The sequence below is a fragment of the Coenobita brevimanus genome, chromosome 21 (assembly GCF_032717465.1).
Source record: "Coenobita brevimanus isolate Jiangsu-jjx chromosome 21, ASM3271746v2, whole genome shotgun sequence".
In the NCBI taxonomy this organism is placed as follows: Eukaryota; Metazoa; Arthropoda; class Malacostraca; order Decapoda; family Coenobitidae; genus Coenobita; species Coenobita brevimanus.
In genome coordinates, this window is record NC_136974.1 from 34,748,996 (window position 1) to 34,775,401 (window position 26,406).

Below are 26,406 nucleotides of genomic sequence, written 5' to 3' on the forward strand. Positions count from 1 at the left end.
GGCATAGAGAGATGACGATTGGTTATGTAGGGGGAACCATGTCTGGGTTTTTAAAAGGGTAGGTGAAGGTGGGAGTTAGTAGGTAGATAGACAAGTAATAGTTAGACAGAAAGAGATATAGGTGTATAGATAGGTCATACATACACATACATACATACATATATATACATACATACATACATTCGTGCAGAGAAATGTATAACTAGACATATGAATAGATAAACTAACATATATACACTGGACAGATACATACATACATAAATATATATCGACATACAGAGATAGACAGACACAGATAGATAGGTAGACAGATAGATAAGTTGGACACGAAATAGGACAGCATAGAGGAGGGGGAAGGGTAGGATGAACACTGAGAAACGATGGATGGAGTTGAAGGAGATCCTATAGAAAGAGTGGCTAATGCGTGGAGTAGAGAGATAGATAGATGGAGATAAATAGGTAGGGTAGGTAGGTAGGTAGATGTTTGATTAAGACCGTTAGACGTAGGTAGGTAGGTAGGTAGGAAGACGGATGAATAGATGGACAATTCTGTAGATGGAATGAATAGGTAGATAGATGACTGGAGTACAATCTGGATGGAGGGATAGATAGATAGATAGATAGATAAGTAGGTAAACTAAATACATTAAACATATCTCGGACAGCGTGAGCAGGAAGGGCAGGAAGGGTAGGAAGGACACGACAAATGATGGATGAGCTACGGTGGCTCCTATAGACCAGGGGCTATCCGTCTTTGCCCACCTGCGACCCACTGTCGAGGGTATTCGATCTTCCCTTAACCTCTTCGTACCGGTAACTTATTTTGTATGTTATTCTCGCTGCCTCACCCAGATTATTAAAATAGTTATTATGGTTATTAGTATATGTGAAGCTGCATAACGTGGTGATTTTTTTTTTTTCCTATCTGATCGAGCCAGGATTCCGTGGGCTTGAATGATGAGTGAATGGAAGCGTGGACTATTGAATTGGGCAAGCTTAGGCTGTCTGGACGTTGCTACTCCTCACCCTGCCCTAGGGTGAGAAAAGAGGTCCGGATGATGATTAAGTATTAATAATAATAATAATAGTAGTAGTAGTAATAGTAGTAGTTGTTGTTGTTGTAGTAGTAGTAGTAGTGACGATGGAAGATACTGGTTATTTCAGCCACTGACGTGAATATAAGGCACAAAGGTACAAAGTTATTAACTTTCCATATAAGGTGGAGTGGAACAGAGGAAAATCTCAGTAACTCGAGAGTGTGGTGGACACGGACTGTGCAAGCAACATACAACCTCACCAATTTTCCAGGTTGAGAAGAAACGTAGAAAAATGCGAGTAAGTACGAATAAAGCACAGACTCTCCAAGACTCCGTGGTGTGATAGAGGACAGAGAAATCGCTAAACTCTGTACATGGCGTGAAAGTCAAGTGGAAGGTAGAAAGTCATCAATATTCTCTCAGGTGGGGTGCAGTGGATAGAGCCGACGGTATCTCCAGAGAAATTCGCAATACAGGCAGAGAATGTAGGCAGATAGAATGGTACAGTCACAGTCAAATTTTTGCTCCACTTCCCTTGACGACTGTGCTGATGGAAGGCGGTACGTGAAATATTATGCTGTGAGCAATATGGGGCACGCAGCACACGATTATGAGAAGGAAGGATGCTATGTAACGTTCGGGGAGGAATGATAAATATGGAAGGAAGGACATGATACTGGTAGGGGATTGTGTGAGAAGAAAGGATACTGTCTGACGTTTGGGAGGAATGAGAAACGCGGAGGGCAAGACACAATGCTGGCTGGGAATTGTGTACGAACTTTTGTCATCGATAGCACAGTTCGTAAATTTTTCCTGGAAGGGTTGGCACGAGGAAAAAGCTATGAAACACTGTAGAAAATTGGAATATGGACAGGGCCCCAGGGCAAGGGTACAGTGTCATCAATTTTCAAGGGTGCGATGGAGCGAAAGATAAAAGGAAAAGTGAAGGGGTATAGCAGAGAACGGAGTGGAGGGTACACAGAGGTAAATTCACAAGACACTCTGAATTATAATGGAAAGCCAGAAATAATGTTAAGAGGAGGGTATACTCTGCTAGGCATTAAAGGTTTCAGGTCCCTTAAGGTAAGAGGAAAAGCGAAGAGCTTAGAATGTAGCAGAACTCTCTTGGGTGGTTGCTTATTCATGAAGAACACGCAAAATTTAAGACGAAGCTAAAAGGATGCTAAGAGGAAGATGCATCTGTGTTAGGTTTCTGTGGCGTCATGGAACAAGAGATAGTTAAACTCTTCATTCCGATGGCGCTTTTTTTTTTTTTTTTTTTGCCGTCCTATCTGTAGACGACTTTAACTAGAAAAACAGCTCTTAATGAAGGCATAAAGAAAAACTACGTATCTGGGCCGTTTCGAATAATGTAAAAAAAAAAAAAAAATCGCTAAAAAACTAAAAACGACGTGGTAAGTTGGATTGTAGCCGAAAGCAAAGGGAATATGGGAGGTTAGATACATAGAGACATAAGAGGAAATTGAGATTATGGTGAAGTACTGTGCCCCTCAGGGTGATGGAGTCTTTTTAACCAGTAAACCTTTGAGAGTTTTTTACACCTTAGTTCAGATTTTTTTTTTTTTTTTTTTACTTTTGCAGAATATATCACATAGCTCAGTGGCAGAAAAAGTCAGAACTGCAGCATTACATCCTTCTCATTGCTCTTCCTCATGGCTAACATCATATTCCTGTGTTAATTTTTTCTTACAACTTAGCACTGAGGATGGAGAGATGACAATATAGGCTAGGTTAACGTGAAAAGAATATATCCAGCATAAGTCGTCACTGCTCCTGTGAACTGTCTGCTTGCATTCCTCCACCTCTACGACGGGCGCGTAGCACCCGTCTGGCAGCAAACTCTCATCCCTTTTCTGTCCAACTCTCTAATGCAAGAGTTAACCGTTACTCCCAGTCTTTCATTTATGCAACAGGTCAGCTCTGGAACTGTCTCACTCTGTCTGTATTTCCTGCTGCCTATGATCTCCAGTCTTTCAAACGCAGTGTGTCCAGGCATCTCAAAATGATCGGATCTTGAATTTGGCTCTCTATTGTATTTTGTTTTTCTCTTGGAGGGAACTGTTACTGCGGGCTCATGGCCTTTGGTTCCTTCTTCCTCGCATAGAAAAAAAAAAAATAGCCTAGATTTAAGAACTAATCCAGAGAGTTTCATAACCCATATGGCAGGGATGGATCCAGGGAGGGGATGGGGGGGATGCATCCCCCCCCACCGGCCATGCACCATTGAATAAAGAGGCAATTTCAACATTGAAATATCAGTATGTCGCGTCAAGTCTTTGGTTGAATCAGCGAATCAGACACCCCCACCGAAAATTCCTGGATCCACCCCTGCCATATGGCCGTATTTGAAGTAGGAGGTTCCGTAGTGCATCTTACTAAGCGATTATTTAATATATATATATATATATATATATATATATATATATATATATATATATATATATATATATATATATATATATATATATATAATATATATATATATATATATATATATATATATATAGTACTCTTGAACATTCCATTATATCTTCCCAATCATTTATATCTCGTATTACGCCTGTACATTCTCCAGCGGTTCATATCGTTTTATACCGACAGAGTTTCCATCAATAAGAGGATGCTGAGGTGAAACGTGCAAAACAAATTGCTAAGGAAGGAGTGTTACGAAATCTTTGAAGCTACTTCGTATAATTAACACCGATGAGGATAGCAACGTGTACCCAGGAAAGTAAATCGCTGAGGAAGACGTGTTAGGGAATATGCTTGATGGGAATACGGGCTCGGGAGGTGTCTGAAAGTATGTAAAACTGTCAAGTGTGGGCCAAAGTAAAATAGATGATTGTTAGCAGAGATGAAAATTAAGTACTGCTTTTCATACTTCCTAATTATTTTATGCAGCTTAAAAGGGAGGTTTGTAGTGGAGAAGCTAGATCATGATCTCCAGTGAGGCTAGGGTATATGTCCATTTTTTTTTTTACATATCCAGATGGAGAAAACGGAAACGATCGAAAAAGATAGGTATGTAGCAGAAAACGATGATTCTCTCTCTCTCTCTCTCTCTCTCTCTCATTTTTAGGACTCAGGCAACCACTACACAACAGATGTCATGCCAGTAAATCCCCTTAATGGCTGATGCAGAGACGAGACGAAATTAACTTTTTACTCATTATTTATCTCATTTACTTTGCTCATTATTCCCTTCTACTTTATTCATTATATATACCTCACTTATTTACCTATTATTTCACCAGTTTGCCTATTATCCCTTTATACCTTTTATTTTTTATTCGTCTCACTTATTCGCCTAATTTCCCCTTAAACCATTTATTCGTAATTTTGTCCCATTTATTACCTATTATGCCATTAGACTGTTTTTGTTCATTATCATTTGTGTGTTGCCCCCGTAGACGTTTTTTTAATTAATTTATCATGTATTTCCTTTTATCGCCATAGACCTTTGTTATTCATTATTTATTCATTTTTTTGGTAGGTACTCTTCACCCCGAGGATATTTTAACCCTTTCACCCTGAGAATCTCCTTAGTTTTCATGTATCAGTTATTCAGTTATGTATCATGTATCTCCACTAACCCCCTCAGTCCGATCTTAGTTTTATTTATCATTTATCTCACTTATCTTTTATCCCCTTCAGATCGAGGACATCTTGTGGCTCTCTCAACCCCTTCGATGTTCATGCCTGTGAGGTGGAGTCAGGATTCCGGGGGCTTGATCGGTGAGTAAATGAGTGTGTGGCCCATTTATTTAACAGACTTTGGCTAGTTCTCCTATTATTATATTTTTTGGACTCTACGTAACCTCAGCCTTGGGAGGGAAAAGTGGTTGGTGATGATCATGATGATGATATAAATGATGATGATAATAACAATAATGGTGATGATGATGATGATATAAATGATGATAATGACGATAATATAAATGATGATAATATAAATGATGATGATGATGCCTACAGACGATTTTGCTCAACTTAAGGGAGATTTATCGTACTGAAGGATTAATGAAGGCTGCATCTAACCCCCCCAGTTCGAAAAGTCGGTTCTAAGCTGAAGAAAATCGTCTGGTGGTTACTAGAATTAAGTGCAACAAATGTCACCGGACTAAGAAGATTAAATGAAAGGGCGAAGGTGTATGCACTCCCATTTATTTATTTATTTTTATTTTATGGAATAGTTACGAACGTTTGATATGCCCTGCCTGCAAACCACAAGAGAGTGCATTCACCAGCAAAATAGTCTGCGTACATCGGGTTTAGGGAATAAGGCAGACATTTAGGGTTTGCCTGCCCCTTCGAGCTTCCAGTTTACGTATACGGACGTTAATCCCTTTTCAGCCCGAGCATGGACGCAGACGGGGGAAAGGGGGGGGGGTTATCCAAGGGTCCAGCTTCCCCTCTGTCTTTAAGAGAGCTGAAAATGCTGAACGGGAAAGCATTTTGTCATTTACTACGTTTTTCTTTACTCTTGTGCCTTATTGTTTTCTGTGCTGTTTTCTTTGCTGATTAACACCAGATACATTTTTAATTATTCTAGATATTATAACACATCACAAACAGTATTATCTTAAGAATAATGACATCCAAAATTCACGTCCCTCCCATGGCAAAATTTCGAGACCGAGGACGTCATTTTTATCTATTTTTTATTTTTCCATATCCAACCAACAATATTTAGATTCAGTAAGACTTTGCGAATTAGAGAGGTTAGATATAGCTGTAATTAACCCCTTCAGTACTAGGGGGCTGTCCTAAGCTGAAAATAGTCTGGTACAAAATGAAACTAAAGAAGAAGTCATCAGTGTAAGGGAATAATTTCTTTTATCACCATACGATATTATTCAGCCTGTGATTGAGCTCTTTTACCAAACAACCCATCGTCTTATATGCCATAATAATTAAAGTAATACTTATAGAAAATCTGGGGACAGCGTATTTAAACAATCGTGGTGAGGCAGCTCGGTGTCCATTAATTGACTGATTCCTGATTTTTGTTATTCTTTGATTTTATTCGGCTTTATGATGCAGTGTTTAGATATTTTTATTTTTCTGCTTTTTACTTTTTTTTTTGGGGGGGGGTTAGTCTCTTAGTTTGTTGGGTTATTTTTCTTTAAGTGTTTTCGTTTATTATCGGAATGTATGTCACTCATATTGCATGCATTCATTACCATCACTGTACTATATTTATCCACTTCTGTACATTTTTAGATCCCCCTTTACCATGCTTCGTCCACCTGTAATTTTCATATGTGATTTTACGGTTCTTCATTGACCTGTATTTCAGATACGACTTTACGGTTCTTCATTTATCTATATTTCATATGTGATTTTATGATTCTTTTTTCACTTGTATATTTAATGTAACTTAACGATTCTTTATTCGGTTTTATTCCGTATGTGATTCTTCATTCACCAGTATTTCAAATGCGACTTTAGGATTCTTCATTCATCTGTATTTCATGTGAGTTTACGATTCTTGCACCAGTATTACATATGTGACTCCATTCGTACATATCGATTGCCTATATTGTCTAACTCTTCATCCACCAGAACCGTCCCCTCCCCCTCGAAGAGAAAGGGACCACTCGAAGACATAAAGAACTCATTCTCCCTGACTCCTGAAAAAATGGGGGTGCCTGCGGGTATAAGGGTAGGATCCGTGACGTCATGTGGCGGTGTGTTTTCGTTGGGATGGAAAATTTCGTAACTCTTCTCGCTTGTCGGTTCATTTTCTATACTTACACCTCAGTATTTCCATTGATGTTATTTGTATCCTTTCGTTATCTGCGTAGTTGACACCATTAACGTCCAAAATGATAGTGTAATGGAAAAGAATATATATATGATGGAGGAAGAGATGATACGAACTCTCCACAATTACCGTGCATAGAGGTTTAGTTGGGCCGTGGTAGATAATGTTGAGTAATGTTAAAAACATTTTCAGTTATTCTATTTACTCTATAATACTGATAGTGCCTACTTAGTTGAGTTGATTATTATTCATATTTTACTCAGATTAGAAGTAAATCGTACAAGGCAATCCAGACAATGTAGGATACGAAAAAAAAAAAAAAATCAAGCAACTGTAATGTAGTCACACAGTTTCTTGACACATATCCATCCACATATCAATTATGCTTTCATATTTTCCGGTAATCTACCTAACCACTTCCATGATTGCTGTATAGCTGTAATCAGAAGTAACTTAAACCGCACAATAAATACTGAACAGAATGAGAGAAACATCCCAAAATTAAAACAGCAGTCATTTAGTGGATAATTATATGACTAATTAGACCCAAGCTATATATACAAGAAATTTTGAATAGAGTGCAAGAAAGAGATAAGAGTCATCTGCGAGGTAGTGATTTTTTCTTGTACGTAGTTTTGCTTTTTTTTTTTTTTTTAAGCTGCCGAATTTTACGTGCAAGTTTATTAATAGCGGCTGCATTGTCGGAAATTGTTTGACTTGGATTAAAATTAACTGTATAAGAAATTTTGAATACTGCACGGGAGGATCCAAAGGGTAGTCATACTCAGAGTTTTACTTTTTTTTTTAATGCGTGTTAAAATGAACTTCCGGCAGATATTTGAGAATAACCTTGGCGATTTGGAACAGGCTATTGCGAACGAGAGAGAGAGAGAGAGAGAGAGAGAGAGAGAGAGAGAGAGAGAGAGAGAGAGAGAGAGAGAGAGAGAGAGAGCCGGCAACCTAAGAAAAAAAAAAGAGGAGGAAAAGAAATTGACGAAAGCTGAAAGTGAATCCGTTCCAGGAGAGAGAGAGAGAGAGAGAGAAAGGGGGAGAGGAATCCGAGGCAGCGTCATCAGCGAGAGGGGGCACTATTGTAGACTCCGGGAATTGCAGTGCACGTTTAATTATTTCGCTTTTGAATGCCTCCTGAATGAGACCAGGAGCTTATGACGCGGGACTGAGGACAGAAAGAAAGGAAAAGCTTTTAATAAGTCATGTGCATATTATCTTGCCTTAATTTACCGCGTCCTGGAATATATTGTTATGGGGGAAGCCAAACAAAGCTGCACAACCCACCACAACAGTAGATGCCCGGGGCCAATTTTCCTGCTGGGGGCGACCCTTGGTGAGTATACTGTGCAAAATTTTGTGTTCCTAGGTTTTAAAGAATGGCCGTACGTGCTGACGTTGCCCGGGATCCCAAAATCAATGGACCTTAACCTTTACCCTCTTATTCTCAAATACAATAGAAAAACTCATTGATAGACCATAAGTTCTTACACAGAGTTTGGGTCTAGTACTGACAGACAAAACACACACACACACACACACACACACACACACACACACACACACACACACACACACACACCTAGCAGATCAATACCCACCTAGCAGATCAATACCGCGCCGCTTTTTCGGTTCTTGCGGGTGTATTGGTGTCTTGGCGGAAGAGATGGAGACTGAGAGGTCAAAATACCCGTATTCTGTAAGGCGTCGACTGTTAACCGTCATTATTAAATCTTTTTGAGCATTAGACGTGAAAAATGTGCATGCCAGGTTAGCTTGAAATTAGCAGCGAGGCAAAGGGCGATATTTTCACGAATTTACGAAGCTTACTGTACTCCGTTTACTCTAATTTGGCCTAAACTTGCCGTCTCCCTGTCATGAACGTGGAGTTATAATAATAGATTAACACTGGAATATGGTGCTGGTCACAAAGAATTACTATGGAGAGAATGCAGAGCCGTAACGTCGCCCTTTTCTGCTATTGAGCCACGTGAAAAAACCTGGAAAGGGTGGGGGGGGGGAATCTAGGCTAGGTTAGAGTAAAAACAATGTAATGCCTCTTCCTTGCCGGTTTATTTCTGATTCTCCTGCGTTGCTATATCCTTGTGTGTTATTCGTGCGGTCTGTGTCGTGTTGAAAAGAAGTAAGAATAAAAAAAGAGAATAGTAATGGGTAGTTTGAAAAATCATTAGGTGAGAGGTACAAAAGAAATAGAAACCCCCCCCCCCAAAAAAAAAAGAGAATAATAATGAGTAGTTTGGAAAATAACTCGTTTATGAGGAGTTACGTAAGGTAAATCAAGCAAAAAAGAGGATAGTAATGGGTAGTGTGGAAAATAAATCTCTAAGGAAGAGGTGCTAGGGAGTCTTCTTAGTCGATGAGAATACGGGCCAAAGAAGCCAAGTGCGTTATACTTTTATTTTTTATTTATTTTTTTTTTTTATGCGAGGAAGAAGGAACCAAAGGCCATGAGCCCGCTGTAACAGTTCCCTCCAAGAGAAAAACAAAATACAATAGAGAGCCAAATTCAAGATCCGATCATTTTGAGATGCCTGGACACACTGCGTTTGAAAGACTGGAGATCATAGGCAGCAGGAAATACAGACAGAGGGAGACAGTTCCAGAGCTGACCTGTTGCATAAATGAAAGACTGGGAGTAACGGTTAACTCTTGCATTAGAGAGTTGGACAGATCTTTATAGAAAACTGTCAGAAAATATAACTGTCTAGGCTACAGTTTACACCCTTAATAATCAGAGAAATTCCTGTGTAAAAAATACAGGTTCTCTCTTCACCCTTAATAATGTTGTTGCTTTTTATTATAATAATAATAATAATTATTATTATTATTATTATTATTATTATTATTTTCCCTCGTGTGTTCATCATCTGTTAAAAAAGAAATCAAGTCGATCTACCTGAGAATCGAATGTTACGTTTGTTTCTAGACAACTACGAGTTTTAGCTAAATCCTTTGTTTGTCGGTTTCCCTAGGCTGAGAATAATAACGCTAAGGTGTACCTAGAATAATAAAAAAAAAAAAAAAATCCCATGTTGGTCCTTATCCAGCGATTGTGTTTTGTCGGTAGCTACATATGTTTGAAATTTAGTGGGAAGCATGGTAGAGGTTGCATTCAATAGTTCTTGTACAGTGTCATAGTTTTTAAAACTTACAGAAATTTTGCGTACTAAATATATGTCGAAATAGAAGAATTGCAATCCGACTTTGATTGTTTGGAATTCATATGTGTTAAAGGGTGACTTCAGAATTGTGCACAGATTTATATTCAGAAGATTTACTAAATAAAAGTTTCAAATTATGGCAGTGTATGTATTGAGAAGATTCGCAGTGAATATTATTAAAAGTTTCATCATTTTACGAATTACAAGAGTCAAAATCCAATAATCAAAACCCCGGCATATAGGTGGAATATCGTCGGCAGATGTACTCCGATTTATATTCAGGAGACACGATTTATTCCAAGTCCTGTTTTCCCTGTACACACGGGCTTGAGGGAGGCCTAGAGTTGCGAGTCCTTTGATTTCTCTCAGGCCATAAATCACACAAGAAGGCATCCTCTCCTGTTTGTTGTTGTTTGGCGCTACAAGTGATCACCATGGATACCTATTTTTGTTGACATTTGGGGCTCTACTACCTCCTCCTCCTCCTCCTCCCCCTCCTCCTCCCCCTCCTCCCCCTCCTCCTCCTCCTCCTCCCCCTTCTCCTCCCTCTCCTCTTCCTCCTCCTCCTCCTCCTCCTCCTCCTCCTCCTTTCCACACTTCACCTTACTATTTGTCCGTAATTTGCGTTGACATCGGAAGCTTTCTATCACGTCTTCCTCCTCCAGTTTATTTTGCATGTTACACCGTAGTATTTGCTCTTAATTCAATAATGTAAGTAATATCAGTTTTTATTTTGAGGGAGGGGGGAGGGGTAAGACTGAGGAGGGTTCTTTAATAACGTCAAAAGCATGCATATCCGTAACTATTTTAAATTTAAAACTTTGATAATCGCTATGTTTTATATATGTAAACACACACACACACACACACACACACACACACACACACACACACACACACACACACACACACACACACACACACACACACACACACAAAACACACACACACACACACACACACACACACACACACTAATGTATTGTAAGACAGGGAGCGGGATGTAAGAAAATTAAAATACCAACATAAATCAGGAACCTTCTCTAATTTATAATATGATAACTCGCCTGACGAAAACTAAATTGCCGAATAAGATGAAAATATTGATAAAAACCAAGAATCCACCAAAATTCAAAATACTACTCACCTGACTAGCGCGGGCTGTGAGAGTAGGAGCAGCAGGAGCAGGAGGCGGAGGGAGGGTGACCAGCAGGGAAGAAACACCCACCTTTCCCCCTGCCGCTGGCCCGTCCATTTCCCCTGCCCTGGACCCGCCCACTCGCCCTCGCACCGCCCACACCACGCCCTCATCCTGTTAGGGAGAGAGAAAGAATTTTAGTGATGCGTTTTATTTGCATAGTAATATCGCGAATTTTACTCTTTTCACCTTAACTTGGCCCAAAATTTGCCATGTCTCCATCTCCAGGTCTTGTTGTAGTATTAGGTTAACACTAGAATATGATGCTAGTCACGAAGAAGTGCCACGGAAAGGATGCATTCTCCTACTGTGCTAGTGAGCTACGTGAAGTAAGCAGCAAAAGGACGAAAATCTGGGTCAAACTATACAGTAGGGTGAAAAAAAATAGACTATTTACAGTACCTTGAAATTATGAAATAAAATTGCCCTACTTTACGTAAGTGAGAGAGAGAGAGAGAGAGTGAGAATAATTGTAGCAAAATATGCTCTACACGCGAATTCGAAATCCCCATGTTCGTGTTACGCTGCAAAAGGTAAGGTATACAGAAAGTTACACTGAGGTTATATTTAACTGCAAGAAAAGCACCCAGTATATTTATTCCTTTTATTAATGGTATGCCGATGGTCCTGTGAGTTAGAGCTGAGAATTTAAAAGACATTATCAATATTAATACTTTTGCTCCCTTGCACGCGCTTTGGGTCCCATGAAGAAGTATTGCCACACACATTAACAAATGGGTGTGAGAATATAGTGTGGCATGAAAACGAAAATTCAGGAGTTTAGGGCGGTGGAGAGTGGGATCTTGAGAAACATGTGTGGAATGCTCAGAGTGGATTGGATAAGAAACAGTGTGATTCTTGTGAGATGTGGAGTAAGCAAGGTTGTGGGCAGCAGAGCTGAAGAGGGCGTGCTTAGATGGTGTGGTCATTTGGAGAGAATGGGTATGAATAGGGTTGTGAAAGGGGTATGTGTGAATGAGTTTGATGTTAGGAGGAGGCGCGGTTGGTCAAGTGAGAAAGAAAGGTGTAGAGGCTGATGAAGCCAGGGAACTGACAGGAATCGAGCTGGCTGAATCAATTTTGTAAGTAGGGGTGGATGGCAGTTTGGCACTTTTTAAATTAGCAGTCATTGGATTCACTCTTAGGTAATTATGGAGCTGCCTGTGGAAAGGTGTGCCTGGGAGGTGGACTCAGGATTCCGAAATCTTGAATGGGGCGTGAGTGGATGTGTGGCCTATTTCATTGGGCATGCTGTTTATTTCCGCCATTTTTTTTTTTTTCCTTTTCCTTGATTTCTGGACCCTGCTCATCATACTTGCAGGTGGAAGTAGAGAGGCGGGATGATGATGATGATGATGATGATGATGATGATCATCATCATCATCATGATCATGATCATGATGATGGTCGCAGCTGATTTGGGCTAAAATCAAACTGCTTTATTCTGGTAAAGAAAATTCGAGTTTTTCAAAAGCTAATCGTGACATTTTTCAGCCCTTTGATTACTATAGTTTTCTCCAGGAAAATTTCCCTGTTTTACGGTACGAGTAGTTTGCTTCACCCATGGAAAGCGATTGGGTTAATGAATGACTGGATGTGTGGTCCATTTCACAAGGCAGTTTTGTTGATAGTTCTACCTTTGTGCCTTTCTTTCCCGATTTATGGATCATTGGTGGGAAGTCTGCCTCTTTACCACGATACGTTGACACTTCTTTTATAGTTTAATTTTGCTGCTGCTAAACTACTTTGTTCATTTTAGATCCAGTACCATATCCAGACGTCCACAAATGGGTGAGCCATGTCGGGTCAAGCCCTGTTCCAAGCCATTTCCTTACTGTGTTAATTTGTGAACACAGTATGAGGTTTAATAAAGATTTAGACAATGAAAGAGCACTTTGAGTCTAAGGAAACAAAGTGGTTGAAGTAAGGGAAAGAAAATGTCAGTACACCTGATTTCATTAAATTTCGAAATTAACCAGGTATTTATTTTGTTATGGTTGTTACAATTCACCCTGTGTTCAGGTAGCCTGTCTATGGTAGTGTAGGTGTATCAGCATTATGACATATTTTGAGGGAAAAAAAATCTTATGTAGTCATAAAGCATGATGTCGAATAGATACCAGTCATAATGCAGGCACCTTTAATTATCTCAAATTAATGTTAATGTATTAAATATGTGTATAAATAAATGTAAATAGCCATTATTGTTCATCTATTCTGAGTAGTAGTTTTTGTCTTTCCTCACTATTTATTTGTGTATTTGTCTCTTTATTTATTTTTTACAGTAACAGAAGACAGGAAGGAAAACAAATGAATAAAAAAACAATCCATACACCAGATTGCAGGTGTCCTCCATTCATAAAACTATCTGTAACAGTTGGACTTGAACAGCTGTTGGAATAATGCAGCAGCCATTGCCAAGGGGAGTTGGAAGTAGAAGATGTGGTAACTAATATGCATGTAGTGTGGTGTAGATAGTTGGAGGTAAGTGTATTTTGAGAGTATACTGGCCTACTCTCTGTGTTAATGAAAACACTGAAAACGTTCAGCATAGGCAGATGGTCAGGAGCAGGTCCTGAGGGCTGGTGAACTGGGAGCTCCAGCTCTTCCTGTCACCAGCTTGCCATCCACCTCATGAGTACTGCCTTGTTCAACTGGTGCTAAATAGCTACAGTACATACATTTTGATTATAATCTATAATACAATATTATCTAGAATGAGACTGAAAAGGTTATTTCTGTACTTAGGTCCTTGAGCTGACAGAATCCAGGAATATATCTCTGTTGAACCCCTGTCATTATCCACTTGTTCATTATCCAATCATTTTCCAAATGCAGCACAGTAATCCCTCCCATATTCCATGTCATTTGGAATGCAATGTTATTTGTACCTTACCAGCAGATATTATTTCTTTAATATTTTACGTTATTTGAGAGCATTGAGTTAGTTTGAATTTCTCACTTTCCTGCACAGAGGCATTTGGTGTGACAATGGTGGTGTGCACTAGCGTAAGTATCACCTATGTGACCTGTTTACCTATTTGTTTGAAGAGAAGAAATGCACACATGGCAGCAGACTTGATATTGGAATTTTTGGAGCATCCTCAAGTCAGCAAGCTGTTAATCATTTACTAAGCCTTGTAAGATATGTGAGGTTATAATTTATGAAGCTCAGTGGTCACCCCACCAGACAACAGTTCACACCTTCTTCAAGCCAAAGACACAATCTTATCATTAATCTTTGTCACCTACAGCATCTCTAACCTCCAATCTCCCACTATCACAGCTCACCAGCATCACCACTTCTTGACCCGACTTCTGTGAACTTGGAAGCATCACTCAGCTGACTTTCATCACCAGTAGCTGACCCTAGTTTCTTCATGACTTCACCACTGTCACCTGTGGCTAGCATGTCTTCCTGAGACATCAGTCTGAATACCCCCAGCAGCAGTAATGATGAAGGTGTGGAGTTGTAGGCAGCCACATGTCAAGACATCACTTGACCATAAAGGATATACTGGTAATACTGTACTGTACATACAAGAGGATCTTCATATAGGTGGTCAGTGTTGCTTTTTACTTTGTTTTTATAAGTTATTGGCTGCTGTCTTTTAAGAAGATATATTTTGGTGGGGAATGTACTATAATGGTACCCTATTCAAATTTCTTATTATACTGACAGCTATCAGGAAAAAATGGTCCAAGTACCTGAGTGATCATGTATTTGTATCATAAAGCGAGGGTTGCCCTTAGTGCGGTCTGTATTACCCATTCACCTTCTGTAGGTTAGGTTAGGTTAGAACATGAACTAAACACAACCTACTCACTGTTATATTTTGCCTACATCCACTGCAGAGTCCAGCACCTGTGACACATCTTTAGCAGTTGGAAGTGAAAAATATCACTTGCCTGTCACTAAATATCTCTGTGATGTCTTTCGATGATGGTAAGTCTTCAGCCATATTTTACTGTGTATCATTAATATATTGTGTTTAACAAAAAGCATTTTCAGATAACCAAATTAGGAACTTTTATTTTCTGATTTTTCAAAGACTAATCAAATTGAATATGTAATTTTTAGCTATGGTTTTTACCCATATTTAGATAACAGAACATACGTTTTAAGTTTAGGTTTTGTACAGTATTAATAGTTAATCATCAGTAAAACTATTTTCATCTTTTTGCAGTTAGGGGTGTTATGGTTGTACAGGTATAACCCGGTTTCATGATGCAGTTGGTTAACTAAAAACCCATTGTTAGGCAGGGTATCTTATCTCAGGGTAGATTTAACATGTAAAGTATAGAGATATGTTTTTGAGCCTTTGGTTTCCCTCCCAACCGAGTCTTAAACCCACCCAAATGAGTCCAAAAACAAGCTTAAAGCCAATCTATATGGCCTAACAGCTGTAAAAGAACCTAACCTAAGCCTAACACCTGTAAATAACTCACTAAAACCAACAAACAGAATCTGAAAATCATCAAATATATGTCTGGAAAAAATCAAACTTAGTCAACTGTACCCCAAAATGACAGTGTTTGCCCCACCTATGACTAAAACACATTAATGTACAGGTAAGTCTAAAAACAGTTTATAACAACCTAAACACACAGTTTTAGTCTAAAATATCATGAAAATCAATTATAAAGAAGAGCAACGTTGGGTCTGGTTAGTACTTGGATGGGTGACCGCCTGGGAACACCCAGATGCTGTTGGCATCCCTACGTGTCAAGTGGGGTTGGTGGAGGATTAGTGCCCCTCCCTGTAAAACAATTAACTCTAAGCCCTTGGCCACCCCGTGTGGGATACATGGCGTCTGGCAATGAATGAATGAATGAATGAAAACCCATCATTGAAATGGGGTTTGGCCATTGTTAAGTGGGGTTTGGTGGTATTTCTACTCTCATAGCTAAGCTGGTGCATCACATCTAGGGGTAGCGTATGTCGAGGTATGCCTGTAATTTTTAGCTATGGTTAGATAACAGTAAGCACAACAAAGTATAGAGTTTGTACAGTATTATTAGCTAATGTGCACTAAAAAATTTTCAATTTATCTTCACATAAACTTTCAAACATGTCGTTACTTACAGTGTATCTGTGTCAGCACTAGTAATTTTTATCACCACTAACAGACAGTACTGGTCCAAGTTAGACACCAGACTAATTACAGCTTTTAGAGTAGCCACCGATTTGCATTACTAACTGAAAAATTAAAATACAGTGCTTTTCTTACATCAGAAGTATCATAGGTAAACAGTTCATTACCATTTATTTATTTATTTATTTTTGTATGTGTGTGTGTCCAACTCTTGGCACAGGCTTCACAACTGGTTCCCAAGGCCCATTAGTCCTCATACGTACCATGTACCATCTCTGCATGTCATAACCTTAAAATACTCATAATCAGCATGCACACTAACATGCTGACACTGCATTTGTAATCACATTGTTTCCCATCCATTCAGGCTATCTCCTCAAGCCCTTTATCCCATGCATGTAATACTCATTTTAATCATGCTGGTCATAAACAGTTTTTATCGCCAAAAAGCGCTTGTATTAAAGTGTTTAATGAAGACTATGTCTAACCCTTCCAAGATAGAATGTCTACCCTAATCTGCATGAAATCTGGAAGTAGTAAGAATACATATACAGCATACGTACATCGTCTAATCCTGTGGTACCCCAAGAGGAGTGTAGAGCTTGGGGCTAGGCAAGTTGGTCCTGACATTTAAGATGAGAGTGACCAGCCTCACTCATCCATGAGTGGCATTATGTGAGCAGTAACCCCAACCACCCCATGGATATAAACCTACACAGGCTCAATCCGATTGGAGCATCCTAATTTCCCACTAACCCACTATGCGCCATAACACCATAATTTGGTCACATGGTTACCACCCAGCCTTGTAAATGATTTCCTGGTGTACAGGAAACCATTTGGCATGTCAGTCAATGTAGAGTCACCCATAGACAGAAGGTAGAGGAAAGAATTAAGGAAAGACAGAAGTGGAAGGAAAGAAAGAAGGAAGTAAGAGAGGGCATTCACTCAAGAGCAGCACAGAGTCGAGAAAGTGGATGTTGGGCGACCTAAGAATGAACCAATAAAGTGCATCATCAGATTCAGGGACTTAATCCCATGCCAGCCAGTGGTGCAGCATCACATCACACCTTGACATTTATCTGGATGTGCTAGGGTACTTTTTCAGAAAGTAGTGTTTTATTTACATGACCATTGGATTTTTTTTTTTTTATACAACAGAGGAAGGAAAGCAAATGAATTTAAAAAAATAATTATCCATACACCAGATTACTGGTGTCCTCAGTTCATAAAAAAATCTGTAACAGTTGGACTTGAACAGCTGTATGTTGATATTTGGGGGAAACAACTCCAGGGAAGCGAGTTCCAGAGAGATGCAGGTCGGGGAATAAAAGAGTTCTGATAGGAAGAAGTTCTGCAATGTGGCTGTGTGACATTTCAGTCATGAGTGCTACCAGATGCCTTTGTAGCACGAGGGAAGGCATGGAGAGGTGGCACAATGGATGCAACTTCATCTGAGCATGTGCCATAAAAGTACTGTATCTGTAAAATAATGCAAGGGAGGCAACATTTTCTCTTACTTGTAGGGGAGGTGGTTTATAATACCAGGGTTATTAATATTTCCAACAGCTTTGTTCTGAATTTTGTGTAGTTGTTATAGTGCAGCCTCTCCACATCCATTCCACAAGGATGAGCAATATTCTAGCTGAGAGCGCACATGACTCCTATATATTATAGCTAACTGCTCATCAGTGAAGCAGTTACATACTCTGTGCCATAATCCAAGTTTCTTTGAGGCAGTTTTAGCAAGTGATCTGACATGATAGGTCAAGCTGAGGACATTGTTAAGTGAAACACTTAGAATTTCAATACTTTTGGGGATGGAATATTAGTAGCATTGAAGGTAATATACAAATCTGGAAATATGTTAGTAAATTGTATATATTTGTAAGTTTATGATAATTGCATGTGGATAACTGTAGAGAATTCATCTCAAGATGTAGCTGATGTTACATATAGATATTTGTAAGTGTTGATCAGAGAAGCACGTGCAAACCTTTTTTCACCTTTTGATGACAGCACATAAAATAATGTCCTGTTGCTCCAGCATGACTGATGTGCCACCATCAGGTTGCTTAGACAAGTTTTTAAATGGTCATATGCCCATACTGTCACCGTAAACTGCATATGAATTTTAACTGTCGCATATAAATTATATGAAGTGCATCTAAGGGAAAAAATTTTTGCCATTGGTTAGGCTTGTGAAATGGAGCCAAGATTATGGTGGCCTGAATGGTGTGAATAATTATGCGACTAATTTCATTGAGCATGCTGTTGATTAGAATATTATACTCCCATTTTTGTACTTTGTCTTGTCCCTGTTTGTGGATCCAGTCTCACACCATATTTAGAAACAAGAAAAGGGACAGGATGAAAGAGAAAGAACTTTCAGCAGCATACTGTACCCTGTGAAATGGGCCGGACAGTCACATACGAATATAAAGTATACTCTTCAAGTGTATAATGTATTTACTAAGTGAAAATGTCCTTTCTTTCAGTAAAAACAGTTTATTTTTGTTTCAGGTGTGCAGTGGCACCATGTGGATGAAGGTTGACTGGAGAAAAAAATATAGTAGAAGCCAGTAATCTTACTCCTTTTGGGGCTCAGGTGGGTGTGAGGCTAGACAGCTGTGCACCTGCATTCCAGACCAGTGAAGGATAGTAAGCCAACCTGCTTCTTAGGGAACTTTTTACCTGACAGAGAACCTCCATTCACCTCTTTAGTATTCAAACTGTTGTGGGTAATGCACAGCCTGCACTGCAACCCAGAGTGTTCTGTTATTGGATCACCTTATGTCTCGGAAACTTGGTATTAACTGTACAGTTAATTTCAGGTTAAGTACAAGTATATATTACTGCTGTTTCAATATAAGGACCAGTAGGTATAGTTTCAGTTATTTACTTTTAGGGTGTGTCAATTGTTATATATACTGTGATGTTTGTCTAAATGGTACATTATCTCCAGTTCTCAGGTGATTCACAGGAACATGTTTTGGAATTATTGCAAAAAGTAACTACTGAATAGTAATGCTAATGCATATGAGACTTCTTTCAGTTTTTATTGATAAAACAGAATAGCTACAAGCTTGGCTGAAGGGAAAATATACAGTAGTATGTGTGAAGTTAGACCATGAAATTTCTCGTTGGATATAATCGTCACCCAGCAGTTTGGGGTTAACTAACAGACGCTATTGAAAATGTCAGAAACAATATACTGGCATTAATCTTTTTCCCAAGAAAAATATGCACAAAAATTGAGATTAAAAAATCATATTCCTTGCCAAAAACTTATATACAGATATATATATATATATGGTGGCGGTACTGTCAAAGACGAGGGAGAGTGGCCATGTGCAGTTTGCCACAAGGGCGTGGGAAGTAATTCCATCTTGTGCAGTGTGTGTGATAAATGGGTGCATAAGAGATGTAGTGGTATCAGAGGTAGACTGCGAGATAATGCTGATTTTATGTGTACGGCGTGCCGGGGTGAGCAGGTGGAGATCGTCAGACGTGAAAGGATTGAACTTGCTGGTGAATCTCTTGAGTGTGTGGAAGAGTTTTGTTATTTGGGAGACATGTTGTGTGCTGGAGGTGGGGCTGGAGCTAGCTCTGTGGCTAGGGTGAGAAGTGGTTGGAAGAAGTTCAGGGAGCTCTTGCCTCTCCTGACATTGAGAGGGCTCTCCCTACGTGCTAAGGGGTCTTTGTATGCAGCGTGTGTTAGGAGTGTAATGCTGTATGGTAGTGAGACCTGGGCAGTGAAGGAGGAAGACATTCGCCGGCTCAGACGTACTGAAATGACAATGATTAGGTGGATGTGCAGTGCGTCCCTGCGTCCAAGGCCTGGAGGGGTTGGGTTTACAATGGAAGAGTTGAGAGGTAGGATGGAACTGGAGTGTATTGGTGTTGTGATGAGGAGAGGTAGATTGAGGTGGTTTGGACATGTGGAGAGGATGGGGGATGATAATTGGGTGAGGAAGGTGAGAAGTGTTAATATTGGGGGTGGGGTTGTGAGGGGTAGACCGAGAAAGACATGGGACGAGGTCATTAAGTGTGACCTTAGGGTTAAGGGACTGAACAGGGAGGCTGAAATGGATCGTGCAGCGTGGAGAGCCGCCATTAGGTGACCAAGGCCGACACATGCAAGCATGTTGGAGCCTTTAAAAACGAAAACGAAAACGATATATATATATATATATATATACTGTATATGTTGTATATATTAATGTTTCATGCACAGCCAGTGGTGTGATTAATACAGAGGAAAAACGTTAAAACCAAGGAAATCATTAAAACATTTGGTTCACTATGTGTGTGTGGATGAAAGAATGAGAAGGTGTGTAATGGATGAAAGAGTATATAGAGGTTGGGGGAGTGGACTTTCAGACCATCACTTGGTGATGGTCAGAATTAAAGTCCAAATAAAATGGAGAAATAGAAGAAGGGAAGGACAGGAGGAAGTAGTACATAAAAGGAGTGTGGAAAAGTTACAAGAGGATGGAAAAAAGGCAATATATAAGAGGGAAGTGGAGGAGCTATTGGGTAAGTACAGATTGGAGCAGATGGGAGACTTGGAGAATTTGTGCAAGATATTCACAGAAAAAATCTGTGTAGCGTGTGAGGTGGTGTGTGGGGTGAAGAGAAAACGAAAGGGGGTGCAGGGAACAGCATGGTGGACTGAAGAGGTGAGAGAGGCTATGGCACAAAAGAAGAAAGCATATTATAGTGAGTGGATGAGAAACAGAAATGTGGAAGAAATTGAGAGATGGAGGACATACTTATATGTAGAGAGGAAGAGAGAGGTGAAAAGATTAGTAAGAGAGAGTAAGATGAGAGTGGATGAGAAATTTGGAAGAAACTTGAGTGTGAAGTGGAGGGAATGTAAGAAAATGTTCTGGAAAGAGGTAAAGAAAGTTAGACAGGGTGCCAAAGAAGTTAGCTGAGGAGTGAAAGATAAAAATGGTAGATTACTGGTGGAGAAGGGAGAAAAAGGGAGCAGATGGAGAGAACACTTTTAGGAATTGTTGAACATAGAGAATAAAAGTATTGCAAATATAAGGGTCTGGGGATTGGCTGGGAGGAGGGATGTGAGATGAGAGGAAGAAATAAGTAGGATGGAAGTTGTGGAAGCAATGAAGAAAGTCAAAATGAGAAAAGCCCCAGGAATCGATGGAGTGTGTGGTGAAATGCTGAAGCATGGGGGAGAGATAGTAGTAGAATGGATGTGGAAGACGTGCAGATTGGCCTGGGAGGAAGGTAGAGCCCCGGAGGTTTGGAAGTCGGGTATAATTATTCCCCTGTACAAAGGAAAAGGGGAAAATGAAGTGTGTGGTAATCATATGGGCATTTGTCTTCTTAGTGTCATAAGGAAAGTATATGATAGGATACTTATTGACAGAGTTAGGGAAATAACAGAGGAATTAGTTGGAGAAGAACAGGGAGGTTTTAGGAAAGGAAGAGGTTGTGTAGATCAGATATTCATTCGTAGGTCTTTAGTGGAAAAGTTTCTAGAGAAGGGAAAGAAGTTGTATATGGCCTTCATGGATTTGGAGAAAGCATGTGTCAGGGTGGTTAGACAGGGTTTATGGAAAGTATTAAGAATATATGGAGTAGGTGGGAAGTTGCTGAAGGCCGTGAAGAGTATGTATGAGGGTGCTAAGGCTGCAGTGCGTGTGGATATTGAATTGAGTGAATTTTTTTCTTGAAGGTTGGATTGAAACTGGATGTGTCATGTCTCTATGGTTGTTCAATCTGTATATGGATGGGGTTATAAAAGAGATACAAGGTAGGGCAGTGGATGTTGGAGCAGCCCTAGTGAGAGAGGATGGTGTTTGGAAACTACCTGGACTGTTGTTTGCAGACGATACTGTGTTGTTAAGTGAAGACGAAGGGGAGCTGCAAGGCTTGGTGAATGGGTTTTGAAGGGTATGTAAGAAATGGAATCTGAAGGTGACTGTAGGGAATAGTAAAGTTATGGTCTTCAAGAGAAATGAAGTCAATGAATGTACGGTGAGGCTGGATGAGGAGGAAATGGAAAATGTGAGTGCATTTAAGTACCTGGGGGAGTGTAATTAGTAAGGATGGAAGTTTGGAGGGTGAAGTGCTTGAAAGGGTGCAACAGGGAAGGAAGGTTGCTGGTTCCTTGAGAGCAGTGATAAGAAACAGGGCAGTGAGCATGGAAATGAAAAAGCTACTACATGACAGTATTGTGATACTAACTCTAACGTATGGTAGTGAAGCTTTACCTTGTTGGAGGGACAGAAGTAAAAAGTGAGAGCAGTGGAAATGAGTTATTGGAGGGGAGCATGTGGAGTCACATGGAGAGACAGACTGACAAATGAGGAAGCGAAGGAGCGTTGTGGTGTGGATGTGTATGTGATAGGAAGCGTTAGGAGAAACACACTAAGGTGGTTTGGACATGTGGAGAGGATGGAGAGTGAGAGACTGACGAGGAGATAGTATGTGAGTGAGGTGGAGTGGGGGAGAGGGAGGGGGAGGCCAAGGATGAGATTAGAGTGTAGAGGTATATGAGAGAGAGGTGTGAGCTAGGAGCAGGGCAATGAAATGGCGGGGGACAGGGCAACATGGAGGCGATTTGTTTGTGGCCACCCCTTACGGGATTAAGGCATCTGGCAATAGATAGATAGGTAGAGAAAACCATGGGTTTTGGTTATGAAGAAACCGTGTTTTTTTCCACCCTGATTTTAACCCAGCCATTGAGTTGTGCTTGATCCGAGGATAAGGAATCTTGCTCAACTCAGTGCCGGTCCCAAGCCCGGATAAATTGGGGAGGGTTGGTGTCGGGAATGGGCATCCTGCCGTAAAAATTTAGAAAGCCCAGACACTTTTTGATGCCATATCATTTAACTTACTGAATGTCAGGTGTTTTCTTGGCTAAATTGATTGAAATTACCATTTTTTTTTTTTTTCACGTCTGGGTGGCTGGATTGCTTAGAATAGTCTACACATACACACCCTGCCAGTTTGTGTCAATCCAATATCGATCCACACTGCGTGTGGTTGTTTTGGCTATGATGGGCATCTTACCATGGTCCGCTAAGGTGGGGTCTCGAAAGGAATGCCGTGGATTCTGGGATGTTCTGCGTGAACCCACAACAGCACGTAAGGTGAATGATGAGCTGTCACAAAGGGGGGAAGTTCCAGGCAGCACATGTACTTGGCCCTTGCGTGTGACAATCATGTGGTTGCTTGAAGGTGCTACATGTGCATGATCGAAATTTGTTTGTGTCTGGCATTTTGTTTTGGACACACCTGACTTGTTCTCTGTGTGATCTCACCGTCCCATGCACACCAGTTTCTGTTCTTGGTGTTTTCTCCTCATGCACACCAGTTCCTGTTCTTGGTGTGTTTACTCCTTGTCACACACACCATTTCCTGTTTGGTGTGTTTACTTCTCATACACACCAGTTTCTGTTCACGGTGTGTTTTCTTCCTCTCAGGCACACCAGTTCCTGTTCGTGGTTTGCTCTAAAGAAGATAAAGATCAAGATCAAAAGTAGATAAAAATGAAGGTCAAGAAGAAATTGATGACCATATTAAATACTTCCAGTTTGAAATGTTTGCCCAAAATCAAACATCTACTGCCATAATTCAACACAGACAGACTGTAATATGTAAAACTGCAAGGCAAGCAATGATGATGATGGCAACATGTCCAATGGTAGGGTGGTTGGGACAGGCATGGTGTTGGTCTGAGCAGCTTTCCTCCTTGTGGTGGACCTGGTTAGAGTGATCTTCATCTACATATTGTTGCTGTTGCCCAAGGTTCATTTGAAATATGAACCCTGTGGAGTGCAGTCTGAAATTTTCCTCCTGCAGCCCATGACCGTTGTATGGGAGATAAGAAGAGAGTTGAGGGATGTTTGTGTCGCTGGGCAGTAGAAGCATCCGTTTATATCATCACCACCACATGAAGGCACCCCTCTCCAGGACCACGGATAAGGACATAGTGCAGGTATGACCACTCAAACTTAAGGCTGCAATTTTTGGATAAAGTTTGTTTGATAACACACAATTACTTAGTGGCATTAAAATATGGTTGTTGGTGTTAAAATATGTGCTTGGTGACATATGGTGGCATTAAAATATGGTTGTTGGCATTAATATATATGCTTGGTGACAAAAATGTAAGCTTGGTGACATTGAAATATATATATTTTTTTATGCGAGGAAGAAGGCACCAAAGGCCATGAGCCTGCAATAACATTTCCCTCTGCTTGGTGACAGTATATGTTTGGTGCCATTAAAATATGTGCTTGGTGACAAATGCTTGCTTGGTGACAATATATGTTTGGTGCAATTAAAATATATGCTTGGGGACACATATAAATACATGTGTAGTGACATATAAATATGTGGTTTGTGACATATAAATACAAATACATGGTTTGTGACATATAAATACATGTTTGGTAACAAAAAAAATATGCATGCAACATTAAAATATATGCTTTGTGACTTTAAAATATATGTTTGGTGCCTTTAAAATATATACTTGGTGACAGAGGTGCTTAGTGAGAGGTAAAGACAGGTTTGGTGACAAATACCTGATGTTACTGGAGGTTTACTTGTTTTTTGATGGAATGTTATCGGTAAATATGAACCTACCTATGGACAACTTTACTCATCAGTGGGAGCAAGGATTCCAGGGGCTTGAACGGTAAGTGGATGGGTGTGAGGCTCATTTCGAGGATGGATTGGTGTAAACAAATTTATTTTTTAAATGCACCCAATGTTTTTTTGCTTTTTTGTTTTTGTTTGGAAGATACGAAGAGAGTTGAGCGTTGTTTGTGTCGCTGGGCAGTAGAAGCATCCGTTTATATCAGCACCACCACATGAAAGCATCCCTCTCCAGGACCACAGATAAGGACATAGTGCAGGTATGATCACTCGAACTAAAATCTGCAATTTTTGGACAAAGTTTGTCTGATAACACACAATTACTTGATGGCATTAAAATATGATTATTGGCATTAAAATATATGCTTGGTGACATAGAAGTATAGGCTTGGTGACATTTAATATATGCTTGTTGCCATTAAAGTATATGCTTGGTGACATATAAATACATGCTTGGTGACATGGAAGAATATGCATGCAACATTAAAATATATACTTGGTGACTTTAAAATATGTTTGGTGGCATTATAATGTATGCTTGGTGACAGAGGTGCTTAGTGAGAGGTAAAGAGAGGTTTGTTGACAAATATTTGATGTTACTTAGAGGTTTACATGTTTTTAGATGGAATGTTATTGGTAAATATAAAGCTACCTGTGGACAGCTTTACACATCAGTTGGAGCAAGGATTCCAGGGGCTTGAACGGTAAGTGGATGGGTGTAAGGCTCATTTCGAGGATGGATTGGTGTAAAATTTATTTTTTAAATGTGCCCAATGTTTTTTTGTTTGTTTGTTTTGGTTTGGGAGATGCGAAGAGAGTTGAGGGACGTTTGTGTTGCTGGGCAGTAGAAGCATCCGTTTATATCAGCACCACCACATGAAAGCATCCCTCTCCAGGACCACGGATAAGGACATAGTGCAGGTATGATCACTCGAACTAAAATCTGCAATTTTTGGACAAAGTTTGTCTGATAACACACAATTACTTGATGGCATTAAAATATGGTTGTTGGCATTAAAATATAATGTTTGGTGAGATAAAAGTATTGGCTTGGTGACATTTAATATATGCTTGTTGGCATTAAATTATATGCTTGGTGACATATAAATACATGCTTGGTGACATGGAAAAATATGCATGCAAAATTAGAATATATACTTGGTGACTTTAAAATATGTTTGGTGGCATAATAATGTATGCTTGGCGACAGAGGTGCTTAGTGAGAGGTAAAGAGAGGTTTGTTGACAAATACTTGATGTTATTTAGAGGTTTACATGTTTTTAGATGGAATGTTATTGGTAAATATAAAGCTACCTGTGGACAGCTTTACACATCAGTTGGAGCAAGGATTCCAGGGGTTTGAATGGTAAGTGGATGCATAACAGGATGATTTTGTGGCTTTCTGCTTTGAGATTTGTTTAGGTATACAGTAGATGCTGTTACAGTAAAATGTTAAATT

General features: G+C 39.8%; 1 protein-coding gene across 1 annotated transcript in view; it reads right to left on the bottom strand.

The window, feature by feature from the left end:
- Positions 1 to 26,406, bottom strand: part of LOC145392207 (glycine receptor subunit alpha-2-like) — a 456,984-nt gene that overhangs the window by 72,202 nt on the left and 358,376 nt on the right. Inside the window, exon 2 of the mRNA XM_080266659.1 lies at positions 11,164 to 11,328. Within this exon, the coding sequence (XP_080122785.1) occupies positions 11,164 to 11,328 (165 nt within the window). The remainder of the gene's footprint in view (positions 1 to 11,163; positions 11,329 to 26,406) is intronic.